The 17,925-nt window shown below is 47.1% G+C and overlaps 1 protein-coding gene across 1 annotated transcript in view; it reads left to right on the forward strand.

Annotated features, from left to right (window-relative positions):
• The window catches only part of ADAMTS17 (ADAM metallopeptidase with thrombospondin type 1 motif 17), a 345,625-nt gene extending 331,748 nt beyond the window's left edge, over positions 1–13,877 (forward strand). The window contains exons 21-22 of the mRNA XM_003788635.1: positions 12,246–12,423; positions 13,684–13,877. Of these exons, the coding sequence (XP_003788683.1) occupies positions 12,246–12,423; positions 13,684–13,847 (342 nt within the window). The 3' untranslated portion in view covers positions 13,848–13,877. The remainder of the gene's footprint in view (positions 1–12,245; positions 12,424–13,683) is intronic.
• Positions 13,878–17,925: the final 4,048 nt, after the last annotated feature.

Here is a 17,925-nt window from a genome sequence, read left to right on the forward strand (position 1 = left end):
TTTTGGAAAACATTGAGTAGTATAGGTACTAGTTCCTCTTTAAAGGTTTGGTAGAATTCTGATGTGAAGCCATCTGGTCCTGGGCTTTTCTTTTTAGGGAAATTTTGTATAGTTGATGCTGTTTCAGAAATTGTATAGGTCTGTTCAACATTTCCACTTCATTCTGGCTAAGTCTTGGAAGGTGGTTTGCCTCCAAGTATTGGTCAGTTTCCTTGAGATTTTCATATTTCTGAGAATAAGGTTTCTTGTAATATTCATTAAGGATTTTTTGAATTTCTGAGAAGTCTGTTGTTATTTCGTCTTTACCATTTCTGATTGATGAAATTAGATATTTTACTCTTTTTTTCCTGTTTAGGTTAGCCAAAGGTTTATCTATTTTATTGACCTTTTCAAAAAACCAACTTTTTGATTTATTGATCTGTTGTATGATCCTTTTGTTTTCAATTTCATTCAATTCTGCTCTAATTTTGGTTATTTCTTTTCTCCTTCTGGGTTTTGCATTGGAATGTTCTTCCTTTTCCAGTTGCTTAAAATGTCCCATTAAGTTGTTAACTTCCTCTCTTTCTGTTCTCTTGAGGAAGACCTGCAATACTATAAATTTCCCTCTTAGGACTGCCTTTCTCGTATCCCAGAGGTTCTGATAATTCATGTCTTCATTATCATTTTGTTTCAAAAATTTGGTCCTTCTTAATCTTGTCTATGACACCTGTCATTCAGCATAAGGTTATTTAGCTTCCATGTTTTTGTATGAGTATGCAGATTCCTGCTGTTACTGAGTTCAACTTTTATTCCATAATGGTCCAAGAAGATGCAGGGAATAATTTCTATTCTTTAAATTTGCTGAGGTTAGACTTGTGACCTAAGATGTGGTAATTTTGGAGTATGTTCTGATACTCCAAAACATCAGAGGGCTGATAAGAAGAATGTGTATTCAGTTTTGTTAGGATGAAATGTTCTATAGATGTCTGTTAAATCCAAATGTTGAATGGTTAAGTTTAAGTCTAAAATTTCTTTGCTTAGCTTCTTATTAGAGGATTTATCCAACACTGCCAAAGGAGTGTTAAAATCTCTGACTATTATGGAGCTGGAGGAAATCAAGTTGCTCATGTCTGTTAGAGGCTCTCTTATAAATTGAGGTGCATTCTGGTTGGGTGCATAAATGTTAATAATTGAAATCTCATCATGTTGAGTGCTACCCTTAACAAATATGAAGTGATCATCATTATCTTTCCTCACTTTTGTTGGTTTAAAGCCTATTGTATCTGCAAATAAAATTGCAACACCTGCTTTTTCTGATTTCCATTTGCCTGAATTATAGATGACCATCCCTTCACCCTGAGTCTATATTTATCTTTTAAGGTAAGATGAGATTCTTGTATGAAGCAGATATGTGGCCTGAGTTTTTGTATTTAGTCAGCCAACCTGTGCTGTCTCTAAAGAGGACAATTTAAGCCATTCACAACAACTAGGAAAGGAAAATCAAACCTTCCCACAACCACACACCCAGGGTACTACTTTGGATAGTCCTTGGGTGATTGGTCCAATCTGAGAGGTCCCAATCAATTGTCCCAGTCAGCACCCAGTCTCAAATGGGATAGTTCAAAAGATCTCTGGCAACTAGATAGCAGGGGTCTGCTAGCAGCTCAAGTATGACTCGTTGTGGTGGTCCGTAGAGTCAGAAGGACCCCCCACCCACCCAGCAAATGAATTAGTCTGAGAAGGTTGATGCCTCCTTCCCCACTTTGCACCTCTGTCATACCCAGTCACTGATAACCCCACAGGACTGTGACCCAGTTCCCTCCAATGAGCAGATGCTCCTCCAGGGAGTTGCACCTGCCTGAATCTCAGGGAGATCTATGTCTCCTCTGGCAGGCCTCTGTACTCTGCCACCATCCGGCAAGGGCAGCTGAGGCCTGATAACCTCAGGTGGTAAATGGAAGCTGGGGCAGTTCACTCATTCCAGCCCTGCCCCTGATTGATGTTGCTGACACTTATATTTTCGCAGAATTTGTGATTCTGTCCTGGTTATGTTCCCCTGCAGACCAGGTGCTATTTGAGTTCAGACCAGGTGCTGTTTGAGTTCACAGAAACTGTGAATCAGCTCCATTCTGTGCCACTGCCTGGAGCTGGCATGTCTGTCTCCACTACAGTCTGTGTTGGGATGGGTATGGTTAGAGCTCACACTCAGCTCTGAGTTCCAGCCTCTGCCCGCCTGCCTTTGTCTCAGCTATGATCCCCTGAGGGCTGGGTCCTTCTTAGGCTCATGAAATCAGTCCTGGCTCGGCCCCACCCTGGGAGTATGATGTCTCTGTGCATGCATCTTCTATTCTCCATCTCCGCTGTGCCCACCCAGGCAGGTACCACCTCAGGCATACCCTTTGCTCACAGGGCCTGCATTACCATCCCAGATCTGTTCCTCCAGTGTCTGCCACCAGAAAAGATGCCCAGCTCTCCAAAATATCCCCAGGGGTATGAGCCCCATTTTTCCTGAGACTACTACTGGTGCTCTGTGGCTGGGGGCACCACCTCTTCCTCTCCTGTACGGTTCCTTCAGCCCACCATCTTCTCTTTACTCCCGTGCTGACCCTCGGGCTTTTTATCTCTGAAATGGGAGTCATGCATCCTGGCCCTACCTGTTTCTCAGAGATGCTTAGAGGTTTCAAGGGGCTAATTTATGTCACTAAGCACTTTGACAACTAATCCCATTTCACTGCCTAAAATCCACCACCCAGTGCTCATACTTGCAGGCCACAGTCCCCAGGACTGCCCATTCTGCTCTGATTTAACTTTGTCTTGTTAGTAGGGCTTCCCAGTCTTTTATAGAATGATGCTAAGAAATGTTGTCTCCTATCCAAATATATCCAGACCCAGCCTGAGAAAGGTCACCAGTCCTAGCCCAAGGAAATGTAGGTGAGCAATTCACATTAACATTTTCAGTTCTAAGGGTACATGTGAATCTTTCTAAATGTAGAACATAAATGTCTTAACACAATAACTAAGAAAATGCCATGAAGGCTATGTTAACCAGTTTAATGGAAATATTTAAAATTGTAAATAAAACAGAACACTGTACCCCATGACTATATCAATGTACACAGGTATGATTTAATAAAAAATAAAAATTAAATTAATTAATTAATTAAAATTTTGAAAAAACAGTTTCAGTTCTAATTCATAAGCAGAACATTTGTAAATGTTCTATGTCAGCACTATCTAAAGTATGGATGATTAGATAATGCCCTAAGCAGATACGGAGGGGGATACTCCCCAACGTGGTCATTGTCTAATACCATCATTTGAATGCTAAATGCCTGTGTGTGAAATGGAATAAAGTTGTCATTATAGTTGGGAACTAGCAGGGTTCTAGTGGTCACACTCTAAATGCAGCCTATACTATTGTTAACACTTGTACCCCAGTTGTCCTGGGGGCAGGAGGAACAGGAGAGGAGTGGTCAGTTCTAGGACTAAGCCACATGTGCCCATCTCAGGTTGGAGGTACCTGGCACTGGTTTCCTCCTTGAGTTATACCACTGTGCCTCATCTACCCAGAAGGAAAAAAATCATTTTATCATAGCACATTTACACTAGATTGTTTATCACAGCTCAGTCAACCCAAGTGTACATTAACCCATGAAAGATTAATAAATTGTAGTATATGTATACCATTGAATACTATTCAGAAAGGCTTTCTTTTTTAAAAAGAAAAGATGGAGACTTTACATCTTTTCTATTAACCTGGATGGAGTTGGAGAACATTCTTTTTTGTAAAGTATCACAAGAATGGAAAAGCAAAGTATCCAGTGTACTCAATACTAACATGAAGCCAGTAGACAAACTAATACAAACTCACACAAGAGAAAAACTCAATTTAATTCATGTTGGAGGGAAGAGAATGGACAGAGAGGAGGGAGAGGGATTGGTGTGCTCCCACCTAATGGACACAATGTAAGGGTATAGAGCACACCTCCTGGATACAGGGCAAAACAACAGGGACCTTACCTAACAAATGCAAATATTGTAACCTAATCGTTTGTACCCTTATATTAATCTGAAAAAAAAAAATCAAAGTGTTCACGTATCTCAGTGGTTAGGGCTCTGACCACATGCTCCAGGGCTGGTGGGTTCAAACCAAATTTGTTTATTATCCCGGGCCTAATAAACAAAACAAAACAAAAAATAGCTGGGCTTTATGGTAGGTGCCTGTAGTCCCAGCTACTTGGGAGACTGAGACAAGACAATTGCTTGAGAGCAAGAGTTTGAGGTTGCTGTGAGCTGTGACACCATGGCACTCATGTGCTGTGACGCTCATGTCACCAAGGGTGACAAAGTGAGACTCTGTCTCAATTTAAAAAACAAAAGTGGTCACTGACCCCCTGGTGCCAGTGGAGGTCCTATGAAAGGCACTGGTCTGACATGGGCCTCTGAGTACCCTCACAACCTAAGCCAGCCTTCTTTATGTCTACATACAGAGATACCAGCACCTGCCAGGGGCCTTTAGAAGAACAAATGATGCAATTTACATGGAAATACCTTTTACCTGTGAGTCCAAGAGGAAGTCAGGGAGAGCCATCTCTGGTCAGGTTCACCCACACATTGCTGTGTCTGTGCAGACACCAGCTGTTAGATGCCTTTCTGTGTTCTGGGTAAAGAGCACCGTCATATCAGAGGCTGAGATTCCTAATTTGAAACAAGAAGGAGCTGAGCTATACGATGCCTACAGCTCTGACCATCACAGGCATATGCTTGTTACAAAACCAACCATCTATTACCTACTCTCTCTCCAACTCACCATGCTCCCCAAAAGGCTCAGTATAATATCAGTTGTTTACACTTTGGTATAAATCTTTTACCTTTATAGAAGGTTAAGTCTCCCCTTACCTTAATTGCAAAATTAAAAGTTGACTTCTCGGCGGCACCTGTGGCTTAGTGGGTAGGGCGCCAACCCCATATACCAAGGGTGGCGTGTTCAAACCTGGCTCCGGCCATACTGCAACAAATAATAGCCGGGCATTGAAGTGGGTGCCTGTAGTCCCAGCTACTTGGGAGGCTGAGGCAAGAGAATCATCTAAGCCCAGGAATTAAAGGTTGTTGTGAGCTGTGACGCCATGCACTCTACCAAGGGCAATAAAGTAAGACTCTGTCTCAAAAAATAAATAAATAAATAAAATTAAAGTTGACTCCTTCATTCAGTATTATTCTCAGGCATTTGAGCAGCCAATGAAAAGTATTATCACTGCTTTTCTCGGCAGGAGCAGGAGGTGGCATGGTCAAATACCCATTTGGTGTGAAACAGGTTAGCACAGAGCTTGCTACTGGGCCTTGGGGTTGCAGAGAAAAGTCCAAGGCCCAGTCCCTGCTCTCATTAGAGAAATGAGCTTGCTATAAGGCAGTAAAATCCTAGGAAATCCAGGACAGCCTCTGAGCAAAGCCCTCAGTCCAATGTCTGGTAGAGAGAAATGTGTCTTAGGTGTGCTCATCATCATTTTCACCATCACCACGGATCTCATCTCTCATCACAATCTCATTCTTATATGGGCCTGTAAAATACTTGTGTCTTAGAAGAACAATTCATCAAGCGCCTGTCTCAGTGCCCACAGTGGTAGCAGGATGGCTCAGGGCAGGCAGGATTTTGGCAGCCTTTGCAGGGCATTTCATCCCCCTGTAGGGGGATGGGGTGGGGTGGGGGAAGTGAAAGCAGGAAAGCCAAGCTACAGTAGGGGGCAGCAGCTCCAGCCCAGGAGAGGGCCCAAGGCCACCCTGCTGTTCCTTCCATACTCCAGTCCCCAAGAGCTCTGGGAGACACCCAGCCCCTGCAGTGTCTATCGGGAGCCACCTCAGTCTCGTAGTGCCCTGGCTAAAAAGTCCCAGCCAGAATCTGTCAGCCAGAGGAATGAGGAGCACCTGAAGCTGGGACTGTGACAAGTGAAAAGGACAGAGTGGGTGTGTGAGTCTGTCTGTCTATCTGTGAAAGCATTTCCCATGTCAGAGGCAGCTCAGAGAGAGTGGGAATTTTCACTTTGTTTAACCTGCTATTTTAGGTGTCAACAGTTTCTGAAGTTTTCATTGCTCATGCCAAGTCTGGGGGAAATCTTTCAAAAATGCTTTTGAAGAGCCTTTGACATTTCATCAGCCAAGCACCTTTCAGAAAAACAGAAATTGAAGTTGCTATCAGGATATTTTCATTCATTCTCTCTCTCTCTCTCTCTCTCTCATATTCTGCACTACCCAAAACCTCTGGCCCCTCAGAGACTCACTCAGTGAGGACCTGGGTGGTTTTATTGTGCCTGAGAGCTCACTATGGCACTACTTCATCCTAACCTAGGCCTGTACTCACCCCAGAGTCTGTGGAGGAAGGTAGTGCCCCTCCAGTGGGGCCCATGCTGCAGGTCCCAGATCTCAGGCAGGGATTAAACATTCCTGTAGCCCTCTGTAGCTAATTCTCAAAGCATCCTGTGTGGATGTGGTGTTATTTACAGTTGTGATTTTACAGCTGGCAGAAGTGAGGGGGCAGGGAGTCCCTACTGCTGTGAAGGGTGTTGTCAGGGGAGAGCCTCTGTGTGGTTCCTCCCTGTGGGGGCAGTGGGCCATGGAGGCTGTGTGTCTTGGGAAGAGTTACAGGGACATGCTGAGCCTGAAATTCTGCCTCTCTGCAGGGAAGTTCTGGGTCCCCGGCAGAGGCCATTCATACTTTCATTCTGAGCATATGCATAAGCCAGGTGCCTGGTGTGCCCAGACCCCGTAAAGTGGGCACTGCTGTCACTGCTACCATCCTCCTTCTTCTAAAGATGCCCAGCCTGTTGATGCACATCTCACTGTCATGTAGGTCTGAGGAACAGAAGTTCTTTTCTTTTCCTCTTTTTTTTTTTTTGCAGGAAACTCACTACCTAGAGAGTAAGGTCTTTTTCACAGTCACTTCATAATTTGCATGAAAAGCATGTGAACAAATCCACATCAGATCTCTCTCTCCCTCTCTATTTCCTTTCTTACCATGACCTTTTCCTCTTTTTGCATGAAAACTGTTTATCTCATTATTTCTCTTCCAATGACACTTCTACCCCAAGTGTCTTTGACTCCCCTTCCCTGCCCAGAAAGGGCGGCAGATGAATGCAGGGCTGCCTGTCCACTGCAGGCCACCGGGCAGAGTCTGGACATGCAGCTATGGGCACTTGCTGGGGAAGGGGCAGGAGGGGCTACACTTACTTCAGGTTGCCTGGCAGGGAGCTCTTCGGGTGAATTTATTGCTGCTTCCATTTCTGTCTCAGTTAACTGAGGCTCAGGGAGCCTCATTACACGTTGATATAATGAGCTACTTGAGAGGAAGTACCCATCAGTGAAAAAGCACTTCAAACAAGAGCAGATACGTGTTTTATAGGTCTGTTTGCTTAGATTGCAAAAGCCTGCAAAATGGCTTCACAGCGATGCTGGGGGGAAATGTGATGCTATCAGGAGACCCTGTAGTCTCCTCACTGTTTAATTAAAGCCAAGGCCCCTGGGAGGCCGACAGAGATGGAATTCGCTGTGTGAGCCCGGGTCATCCTTAACACAACGCAGCTCGGGTTACATACAGGAGGGTGCTGTGCAAAAGCAGAACCTTCAGACCTGTCTGGAATCACATTTGTCTGCACAGCCAGAGCCACCTCTAATGGTGCTTCTGGAGGTCTGAGTGCTGGATCAATGCCGGAGCCAGGCACATGATGTCCCACAGAGAGCTACAGAAATAGGCCAGCCTTCCCAGCCTCCAGCAGCTGCCAGGCCACCCTCTCTGTACTGGGCTGTGCATTGGCTGTTATTAATAGTAACAGCAGGACTTGTTGAGGTCCACTCTGTCACAGGTACCCTGCTGTGTGCCTTTTCCACACCACCTCTACTCATGGAAACAGTTCTGCAAGGAAGGGTTTATTATACTCATGCTACAAATAAAAAATAACTGGCTCAGATAGGTTAAGTAATTTGCCTGAGGTCACGTAGCCACCACGGCAAAAACCCAGTCAAGGAGGGTGTATTATGTGTGGATTTTAGGCCACAGGGTAGCTCAGCACCACCTCAATGCAAATGAAAACACAGCAGGTATGGAAGGTGAGCTGCTGGCAGGTTACACTGAGGAGTCCTTGGCAGAATCCAGCATCTTCAATTACACAGGTGTTTCTTACTACAGAACACACATAAAGGAAAATTAGTCCCAGAAACCATCTGATAACATGGTAAATTTCTTAAATGTGTTTGTCTTCTAAACTTTCACAGAGGTACACACACATCTATACTGAACAGAAGTGGGATGGTTTCTGTACATGTCACCTTGTGACCTGGTTTGTCTTTTCTCCTAATACATGAAAGCATCTGCTGGCTCAGATGCAGCCACCCCAGAGCAGGTTGAACAATACTAAGAACTTTCAGAGGGAATGTGTGTCTTCAAGGGGTGTTTGAGTTTTATAACAGTCATCAGTTCTCTCCTCACAGAGACCCTGTCAATGTTGCACTTGGTCTATAACAGGTCCACAGCATTTGTGTGATTTTCACACACCGATGACACGTGCAGAAGAAATGGCAGCCCTTCCTAGAGTTCACAAGGGGCTGAGTCCATAACAGCAGTGAGTCAGCCAGGCTGGAGATGAAGGGAAGTGAGACAGGCCCCTCCATAGCCTGTGCAGAGTTTTCTCCCTAGGAGCCCACAAGCCCCTGCCTGGCCCCCAGCTCCTCTCTCTAAGAAGGAACTTGAAGATAGTAGCTTCCCCTCCTAGATGCATGTTTTGTGATAGGTGGCACCATGGCAGATGGCACCAGCAGAGTGGGAAGTGAAAAGGGATATCAGTGTTGCCTGTAGATCAGCAGATATATCCCTGTCTTCCAAAAGGAGGCCTTGTATATGCCAAAGAGTCATAGAAATAAGCCCCAATTATATGGTAATCCTGTTTTCCCAGAGAGCAGAGTTTTTTAAAATTATATGACCAATGTACACATAGAAGTTTTTAATGGTGTAGATGGACTAGTCAAATGCCAACTTAAAATATGTAACTCATTAATGTAGTTATTTGTAACTACATATTTTACCACTATATTTAAAGTTGTGTTTTATAAATATATTTGAATCTGGAAATACTATTTTACTGCCATAGAGTGTTCTGAAATTGCAGCTTTGATGGGGTCAAAACAGTTGAATATAAGCAATTTTGTATGGTGCAGCCAGATACTTGCAGTGTCTGTCTTGTCATCGCTGGCTCCACTTTCTGAGTCCCCTGTGCAGTAGCCAGAGGAGGCCTGGTCAGGTCTGACCTCATTGTGAAGCTGCCCTGAGAGCACAGTCCTTCACCAGCTGCGACGTGACACTGCACCACGTTGGGGGACCTCGCTCTGCCTTGTTGTGGCACTGTGCTGCGTGAGGGTGGCAAGCCCTGAGGGTGCTGCATTAGGACCCTGGGCTTTCTCCTTCCTTCACCCTGTCTGTGAGGACTCTCGGGCTCCAGCTATACCCACTTCCCAGAATGCTTCTGTAAATGATCGTAAACATAGCTTCCATCTTCCCTCATTTGCGATGATGAAATCCTACCTCCAGGAGAAGACAGTTAAATTTTTTGCCACCTATCTTTTTTAACCCCTGCATGATCTCCATAAGATTTATGTGAGCCTTGACTGAGGTCATTCAGGTTAGTGGCAATTTCCCAAGCAACACTTTGACTACAAAATAATGAAGGGCATCCCCCTCACCTCTACCCCACACTGGTGAGAAAGAATAAGGTAACTGATTCTTCCCTAAGAATAATTTTGACTGAAAGCCTTTGCTTCCTTCTATTCAAGCACACCTATCACCTGTATATATAAACTCAGCAATTCTTCAAAGCAATTTTGGAACTCTTTCTGGAATGGCCATCAGACCTATCACCCTATCACCGTGTAAGGCAGCAATTCTCAACCTGTGGGTCGCAACCACTTTGTAACAATGAAAATACATCGTGGCATTAGGAAGGTTGAGAACCACTGGTATAAGGTCTCATAGTTAGATTCACAAACTCACCCTAGAAAAAGTGCTTTGAAGGGTATATTAGGCACTAGTGAGGGAGTACTTCAAAGGTGACTATAGTGACATTCAGCAAGGAGGTATGTTGCACTTTTTCTAGGATGAGTTTGCAAACTTAACTGTCAGACTTTGTACATGTATAACTATTACTTCATAGGAAGAAAGAATGCTTTTTGCATTCTCCATAGGGCACTGGGAGGAAGTTCAGAAGTTCTGGATGCCCGTTGCAACCATCTGGAAAACTTGAAAAAAACACTGATGCTTGGGTCCCCTCCCCACCCCACCGCAACACCACCCCCAACAGTCTGGGATATCAAGATTTTTAAAAAGTTCACCAGGTAACTCTGTGCAGTACCTTCCTACCTGCAGCCAGCTTCCTCCAAGATGCTCCACCCTTCAGGCAGAAGTCACACTGTCATAGCACCTCACAAACTTATGTGTGACCCTGTGCTAACACCAGACATCTGGGATGGAGCTCTGACATCTGTATTCGTAACAGACGATGGATTCTCAGGGCTGTGAGCAGCCTCTGCTGAGTTCTCCTGGGATGAGGAGGCCTGTGAGGACAGAGCTGCAGGGGAGCTGCTGGCAGTCTTCCCATCTTCTCTGTGATTCGAAGATGCATGTTCCTTTTAAGCGTCATTCCCTCTGAATGTTTATCCTTCTGACATGAAAGGAAACATGAACCTGCTTGTCAGACAAGGAAGCAGAGGGACTGGCCTGCAGAAGCGCCTTGGGAGGAGACGATGCCCGCTTGGGCGTGATGATAGCACAACATTCTGCCACCGAGCCTGCGCTGGGTGACCCCTCCCCACTGGAAAGCCCTTCGTGTAGCACAGGCCATACCAGGCCCAGTGTGTGGGGGGGGGCTGGGAAACACAGGGTCCAGGTGGCACCTGGCAGCTTCAACCTTCCAAGCCCTCCTCTCCTCCCTCCACCCAGCAGTGCTATTATTAACGCCAGCTGGGCTACTGTATTCACAGCCTTTGCTCTATTAAAATGTTTTGCAGAGTCACTCAGGAGCCTGTGCATCAGGAGCTATGTAGGTGCTGGGGGACCCCAGACAGACAAAGTGCATGTGTGGACCTGGCTCTCTTCCTGGAAAGAGACCAGCTTAATGGAGAGAGTTCGAAGGGCTCCCAGAGGAGTAAGCAAAGGCTGAGGAGTGCAGATAGCAGCATGTGGGCACAGGTCTTAGATCCCAAGCCATCCCTCCCCAGGAAGTATGATAAAGATGTGAAGAGGAGTGCCAAGGAGAACAGGGCTATGAACAAAGTCTCCCAAGGTCCACTTCTTGGGAGTCGGGTCATCTCAGCTGCATTGACCTGCTTTTAGTGCTGCAAGTCCTGGAGGTGCCAGCAGCAAGGGCTGTGGTGTCTAAATTAGTACTGTGAGCCACATGTATTAGTGCATGGCTCTGGTATGCGAGAAAGGTGGGACTTTATTTTCTTAGGCTTTACTTAATTGTAAGCTCCAACCTTCCAGGCTTGTGGGAAATTCAACTCCAGTCATTGGGCTCCTCTCCTTGCCCAGGACTACGCAAAGGCCCCAGAGCCTCACATAGCAGAGAACACTGGGGACACTCCTGAGATAATCAAGCCTGGTCCCTCCCTGGCCAACCACGCACCTTGCCTGCAATCTTGAGAATTTCAAAGCCTGGGTCTCTGCTTGGAACAGAGGTGGGCAGTGAAATGGAGCCAGCAGAGTTAATATTTCAGCAGTTGCCTTACGTCTTCATCTGCTGGGGGTGTTATCACAAAATACCAAAGCCTGGGAGGCTTAAACAGCATTTATTTCCCATAGTTCTGAAGGCTGAGAAGTCCAAGATCAAGATGCTGACATATCTGGGGTTTGGCGGAGGCTCACCTCCTGGTTTGCAGACAGCCATCTTCTCATGGTGCCTTCACACAGTGGAGAGAGCTCTAGTCTCTACCAGTCCCATCATGGGAGCCTAAAGACCTCATCAACCATAATCACCTCCCAAAGGCCCCCCACCTCATAATATTGGGGGTTAGGGCTTCAACATACCCAAGGGTGGGGGAGAAACAAGCATGAATCCCCCACAGTTTGAAATAGTCTTTCATCAGGCAGCTGCTACTTTGCCCTGAATTACTACAAGCACCTGGGAATGATACACAGGGGCCAGGCCCAGAGGCAGGTGTCTTAGGAGGCCATTGTCCCAGCCCCCAAGTCCAGTTCAGACCCCAGCTCAAGTTGTCCCTGTCTCTGGCAGTGCTCATCGACCTGCGGGAAGGGGCTGCAGTCCCGTGTGGTACAGTGCATGCACAAGGTCACTGGGCGTCATGGCAGCGAGTGTCCTCCCCTCTCAAAGCCAGCTGCCTACAGACAGTGCTCCCAGGAGGTCTGCAACGACAAGATCAATGCCAACACCATCACTTCCCCTCGCCTCGGTGAGTGCCTTCCCTAGCCCTGGTTCCTGGGGTGGGGGGGCGTGCTGAGTCCCCCAGACAGTGAGTCCCCAAGGGTGATGGAGTTGTAGCCAGAAAGCCACATTCTTAGTCAATATTTGTCACATAACCGCTAACATGTGTCAGTGTAGTTTAAGAGGGGCAGTGTCAGAGATTCCATTCCTTATCATAAGACATTTGCTAACTGCCATCTCAAACACAGCACCCCGAGTGTATCCCACTGGCTGCTCTGCCAACACAGGAGAATATTCTTCTCCTAACCATTTTAGGATCCCTGTGTATGAAGGGGGTGAAAGGAAGTGCTTCTTGCTGGAAATGAAAGATTCAGGGTATCATGGAGGTGGCCCTTAGGCTGATGCCAGGGAAGCAGACAGACATGGGGGAGAGGTTGGGCCTCTGGCCCCTGTCATTCCCAAGGTGCAGCCTTGGAGGCTGACATATCTGGGGTCTGGCGGGGTCTTCTGAATCCTAGAGTGTAGCCTTTACACTAAATCCCTTTTAATAAAGGGATTTGTTCTTTGAAGTTTGCATTCGGTCAAGGGGTCACACTTTACTGGGCAGTTTGATTGCAAGTGCTTGGAACCTAGGCCTTCAGCTGTCTGTGCCCTGAGCAAGTGGGTGGTGGTCGGGAAGAGAAGAGGGACATTTCATGTTGATCTGCTTAAATCCCTGGGAAATATTTCCCTAAAACTGGAGACCCATCCGCAAAAAGGGGGTCTCTCAAAGCACCTTCATCTGGGGAAGAGACCATTGAGTTTGCAGAGCCCACTCCCACTCAGCATCCCCCTTTGAGCAGGGCCTTCTCTCTACACAACTGAGACCCTGAAGGAGATTTGGCCACTTGTTTGTACTTTGACCTTGTCCTTTTGTGGTTCCTTTGATGTCCTTTGCTCCATCTTGTTTTAATAAATGCCAACAGTAATAGTGTCCTCTGCCACATGACAGCAGTAAGTGATGCTTAGCTCAGCAGCAGGGTGGCCAGTGCCCTCTCCCCTGAAGAGGTACCAGACTACAGCATTCAGTCAAGCAGCTGGGTGGGATGCAGAAGTGTGTCCCTTGTGGCAGGAAGTAGCATCCACAGTGCCCCTGATGGGGGCACAGCCCCATAAGTCTGCGCAAGACTGACATGTGCGTGAAGGTGAGGGAGTCCTAACTTTCAGAGAAAGGCCCTCTCATGATGTGTGCATCACATGACCACGCCACCCCTCACCCCTGGGTGTTCTCTCTCTGCCATTCCCTCAGCTGCTCTGACCTACAAATGCACAGGGGATCAGTGGACAGTGTACTGCCGGGTCATTCGGGAAAAGAATCTCTGCCAGGACATGCGGTGGTACCAGCGCTGCTGCCAGACCTGCAGGGACTTCTATGCAAACAAGATGCGCCAGCTGCCACCACCAAGCTCATGACGCTCAGCCTGGGGGTTGCACAGCACTCAGGTCTGAGGCCTGGCATTTAGCGCACGGAAAGCCCACCACCCAGCCAAGAGTGCACCAGCCCTACAGCTGCTCCCCGGCAAGGCTGCCCCAAGAATCCAATCCCATAGAATTTGAGCGTGAACTTGATGATTCCATTTGTGCTTTTGTACTTAATATATTGTTAGCAGCCACTGGATGGCTTTCTACAGTAGAGAAAAAATAGGCATGAGTCACAGAAAAATAATAATTTCTAAGATTCTGTGTACCTCAAAGGGGAACACCTCTGGCAGAAAACCATCAAAAGAGAGAGATGTGGTTTGGTGCTTCTGTCTTGGCTTTTGACATTTGAAGTCCTAGTGCTTGATGTACCACAGAGGGTACATCCTGAAAATGAGATGTTTTACTTTAAAAGAGGCTTTATTCTGAAAGCCAGTGCAAAGCCCTTGATGGAAGGACATTTTGGCGAGCCTCTGAGACCAATGGCTACTCTGGAGGGGGCTGGGCTGCGAGCACCACGTTCCTTCTCATCTACCTGCTCAACTACAAAAGAATTAGGACGCTGCCCCTCTATCCATCTCAGAACATTCTCTGAATCCCAGGCCTTGCCTTAGAGATCTTATCCCTGAGAGTTTAAATCTGGGTGGGCCAATGAGGACACCGGAACCAAGTGGTTAGTTCTCCACACCACCCACGTAAGGAGATTATTCTGGAAGGCTCTGGATTTGGGGCAAGCATCTAGTTTTCAGAGCTCTACTGTCCACCCCACGGGGAAGCAGAAGAGCGTTTCTTCAAGGTCCTATGGAATGGGACACATGCTAATTGTGGTGATGGGATTGCTGCCCAACGAAAAAGTGAGCCTGGGACGGCTTTGTGGGGGCATGTGGGCCTCCCCCTCCACCTTCTGGGGGTATCCACCCCAGCTAGCACGTACTGAAGCTTTGCACCTTAGAGATGCTGAATCACTAGTGGCTTTCCACTGACCTTAGTCACTTACTTGCAGTTAAGATCACAATGAGGACCTCTTGGGGACATGAGCACAGGCCTGGGGGCTGCAGAGTAAGGCCTGACTGCTTCATCCCAGCACAGGGTAAGTTTCTTCCGGGGCCTCTCAGCCTGGTGTGCCCGGACCAGCCTGGTGGGGACCTCTGCATGCCCAGCGAGCCCTCCTGTGGCCTGGGCATCACAGCACCCATCATGGTCATGGCTGTCATTATTGACCCATCTTCTTACTGGGGCAAGGATGATACCCAGAAAGGCATGAAAAAGGTCTTCCCCTCCTACGACCCCTGACCTTTCACCACAGAGCTCTGTCCCCTCCAGAAACCCAAAGCCATAGCCAGGGTGGCCTCTGAGAGCACAGAGGCCCTGGAGGCTGGGAGGCTGGGAGCAGGGCCCTAGGTGCTGGGAAACCTTTTTTGCTCACCAGCTTGGTGTGCAGTTCATGAGTGCTATGTTCTAGGACTTTACCATGAGAAACCCACCTGCTCTCTAATTCAGACAGAAGCTCTCACTTGAGCTAACTTCCATGGGATCATCTCCAAGTGTCTTTTGACTTATTGGTGCTGTGTTTATGTAGTTTTTTTTTTTTTTTTAATGTCACAATCTTAGGGTTAGCTTAAATCAGAAAGAGAAAAAAAAACCTTCTCTGCCTTCTCAACCCTGTCTTATGGGCTGTACTTTTGGTTTTAACTACCCTAGAGGCAGAGAAGTGGTGGGGATGGCAGGGAATTTATTCAGTTCCACTTGAATCAACAAGAAAGTGTTGAGAAACTTCCTTAGTGCTCTGTGGAAAGAACTGAGAGAATGTCAGGATGGAGTGGCCCACCTTTACGGATTACTCCACCAGCTGTTACCCCAGGACTTATGCAAAACATAGGCCTCCCCAGGGCAGGCCTGGCCACTAGCATGCTCCTTGAATCCACAAAACCCTCAAATTCTTAGGGAACTGGGGTTCAATTTTTCTCCCAGCTCCAAAGGAGCTGTTAATTCACCAAAAGATATTAACCTATTGGAGTGAGGGTGCAGAGCTAGAGAGGCCCTGCTGGCTCACCTGCACAGGTCCTGGCCACCCTGGCTGGATCAACTGGACTACTTTGGCAAGGGCCCCATACCTTTGGAATGAAAATGATTGATTAGCCTATCATTAAATACCCCATTGGTTCCCCCAAACCCATGGCTGAGTCCTTTAGCTCACGCTAGCTTTGCCCCTCTGGTAATCCATCAGCTGCCTTCTGTTCATGGCACCAAAAATGATTCATTTCAGTGAAAACATCGTGACATTCTTGTTCCACTTTTTACAGAGACACTGAAGCTGTGATTAGAGCAGTGATGTTTCTGTGCCGTTAACACCTTGTACTGTCGCTCAAGTACTGTACCTTTGTGGTTGCATATGTGTGTTACTAACTAGACTCTCACGATCCTATGGTGCTATTTTTATTGGTGCAAAATAAAACCCTGTCAGTTCATGGTTTGATATGATCAGAACACAGGAAAAGATCCTCCATAGCAATAATATATCATTATTTGTTTTTCATTTGAGTCAAATGTATATATTCTCCATTAGTTAACTTACATTACGTACTGTACCCATGGTATTTTTGTCTTACTTTTTGGTGCTGGTTTTGAAAGAAAAGAAAAAAAAAAAAAGAACAGAAGACAAACATTGGATGCCATTATACATGAAAATTTATCACTTCATTGGAAGCAAGTTGAATATGTGTAATAAAATGTTTTTCCATAACAGTTTTAAGCTGTCTGTGAAATGAAAGATGAAAGCCAGTCCTCCAGGGCTGATGGGAACCTGTGTCTTTCCATGGTGTGGCAGTCATCTGGCTCATTGGGGCCTTGGCTACCATGAGCCACAGCCTACTGACCACAGCTGGGGTCTGGGCCAGAGGTCACTCGTAAATGCAGTCCTGGCAGGTAGCTGTGTCTCCCTGAGAGAGTGCTAAGAAATCATTTAGTCCTGGGCCTCATCCCTACATGGTTTGCAAAACCCTGGGTGGGGACATGAAGGCCTGACAGCTGTGCTGCGAGCCTGTGCATGTGACATCTGACGCAGAGTGGTCACCTGACTGGCAGAGCAGCCTGTGCTACAGAGGAGGCCCTGGCCATGCTACCTTGGGCTGGGCTCCCCAACCATTAGCTCCCTGCCACCCATAACTCTGCACACTGTCCTCACACCTTCCCTCTCCAGCAGGTGTAGGGGGTGAGTCCTGACCCTGCACACCTCCCAGCCCATCACAATGAGGATGACAGCAGCCATTAGAACCCACAACTTGGGGAGAGGAGGCCCGTCTCCTCCTGGAACAAGGAGAAAGAGCTCCCTGCTCAAGGACTTAGAGCCTCCTATGGAAGCTGGAGCAGCATCCAGAAATTTTAGTCTGACAAATCACTGCCCCTGTGGCTGGGAAATCAGTTTGCATTAATTCTGAAGAAGTATCACCTACCAGCCTCTGAGAACCTTCTCCTTCCTCTGAGCATACTTGATCCCACTGAGGGGCTGACTTGAACAGCCCTGTGGCATGTGATTTCTTTAGAAGCTGCTCTGATTGCTGTTTGGCCCCTCTGCAATTCCAGTTCGTTAGAAGCAGCTGACAAGCTCCGTACTGGCAGGTGTTGAACAAGTGTCTGTCAGGGGCCCTGTACTTCCTAGGCCCACAATGAACACAGAGGAGGCCAAGGCCTGCTAAGGAGCCCGTGGCCCCACTGGGCAGATGAGTCTGGAGACCTACACAGTGGGGAATGAATGAGAGCACCAGGAACCCCAAGGAGGGAAAGACCAGGACCTTTCTTTGTGGGTTTGTTGATTGACCTTTCAGACACAAGGGCTGGGGTTGGATTCTACAGCAGTGCTCTCCCTCTGTAAAAGGTCTCAGTATAAGCCCCTATGCTTTTGCTTCTAGGCACAAATCTGCCTCTGTGCCCACCTCTTTGCCTGACCAGCAAGTGGTGCCTAGCCCTCCCACTGGTCCCCAGATCCCCATCAGCACTCCACACTCTCTCACCTACTACCAGTCTTGAACTCTCTGCGCCACTCCCCTGTGCTCTGCACTAATGCTGTTCCTGA

This window comes from Otolemur garnettii, unplaced genomic scaffold, assembly GCF_000181295.1.
Source record: "Otolemur garnettii isolate 467f Iridium unplaced genomic scaffold, OtoGar3 scaffold00029, whole genome shotgun sequence".
NCBI lineage: Eukaryota > Metazoa > Chordata > Mammalia > Primates > Galagidae > Otolemur > Otolemur garnettii.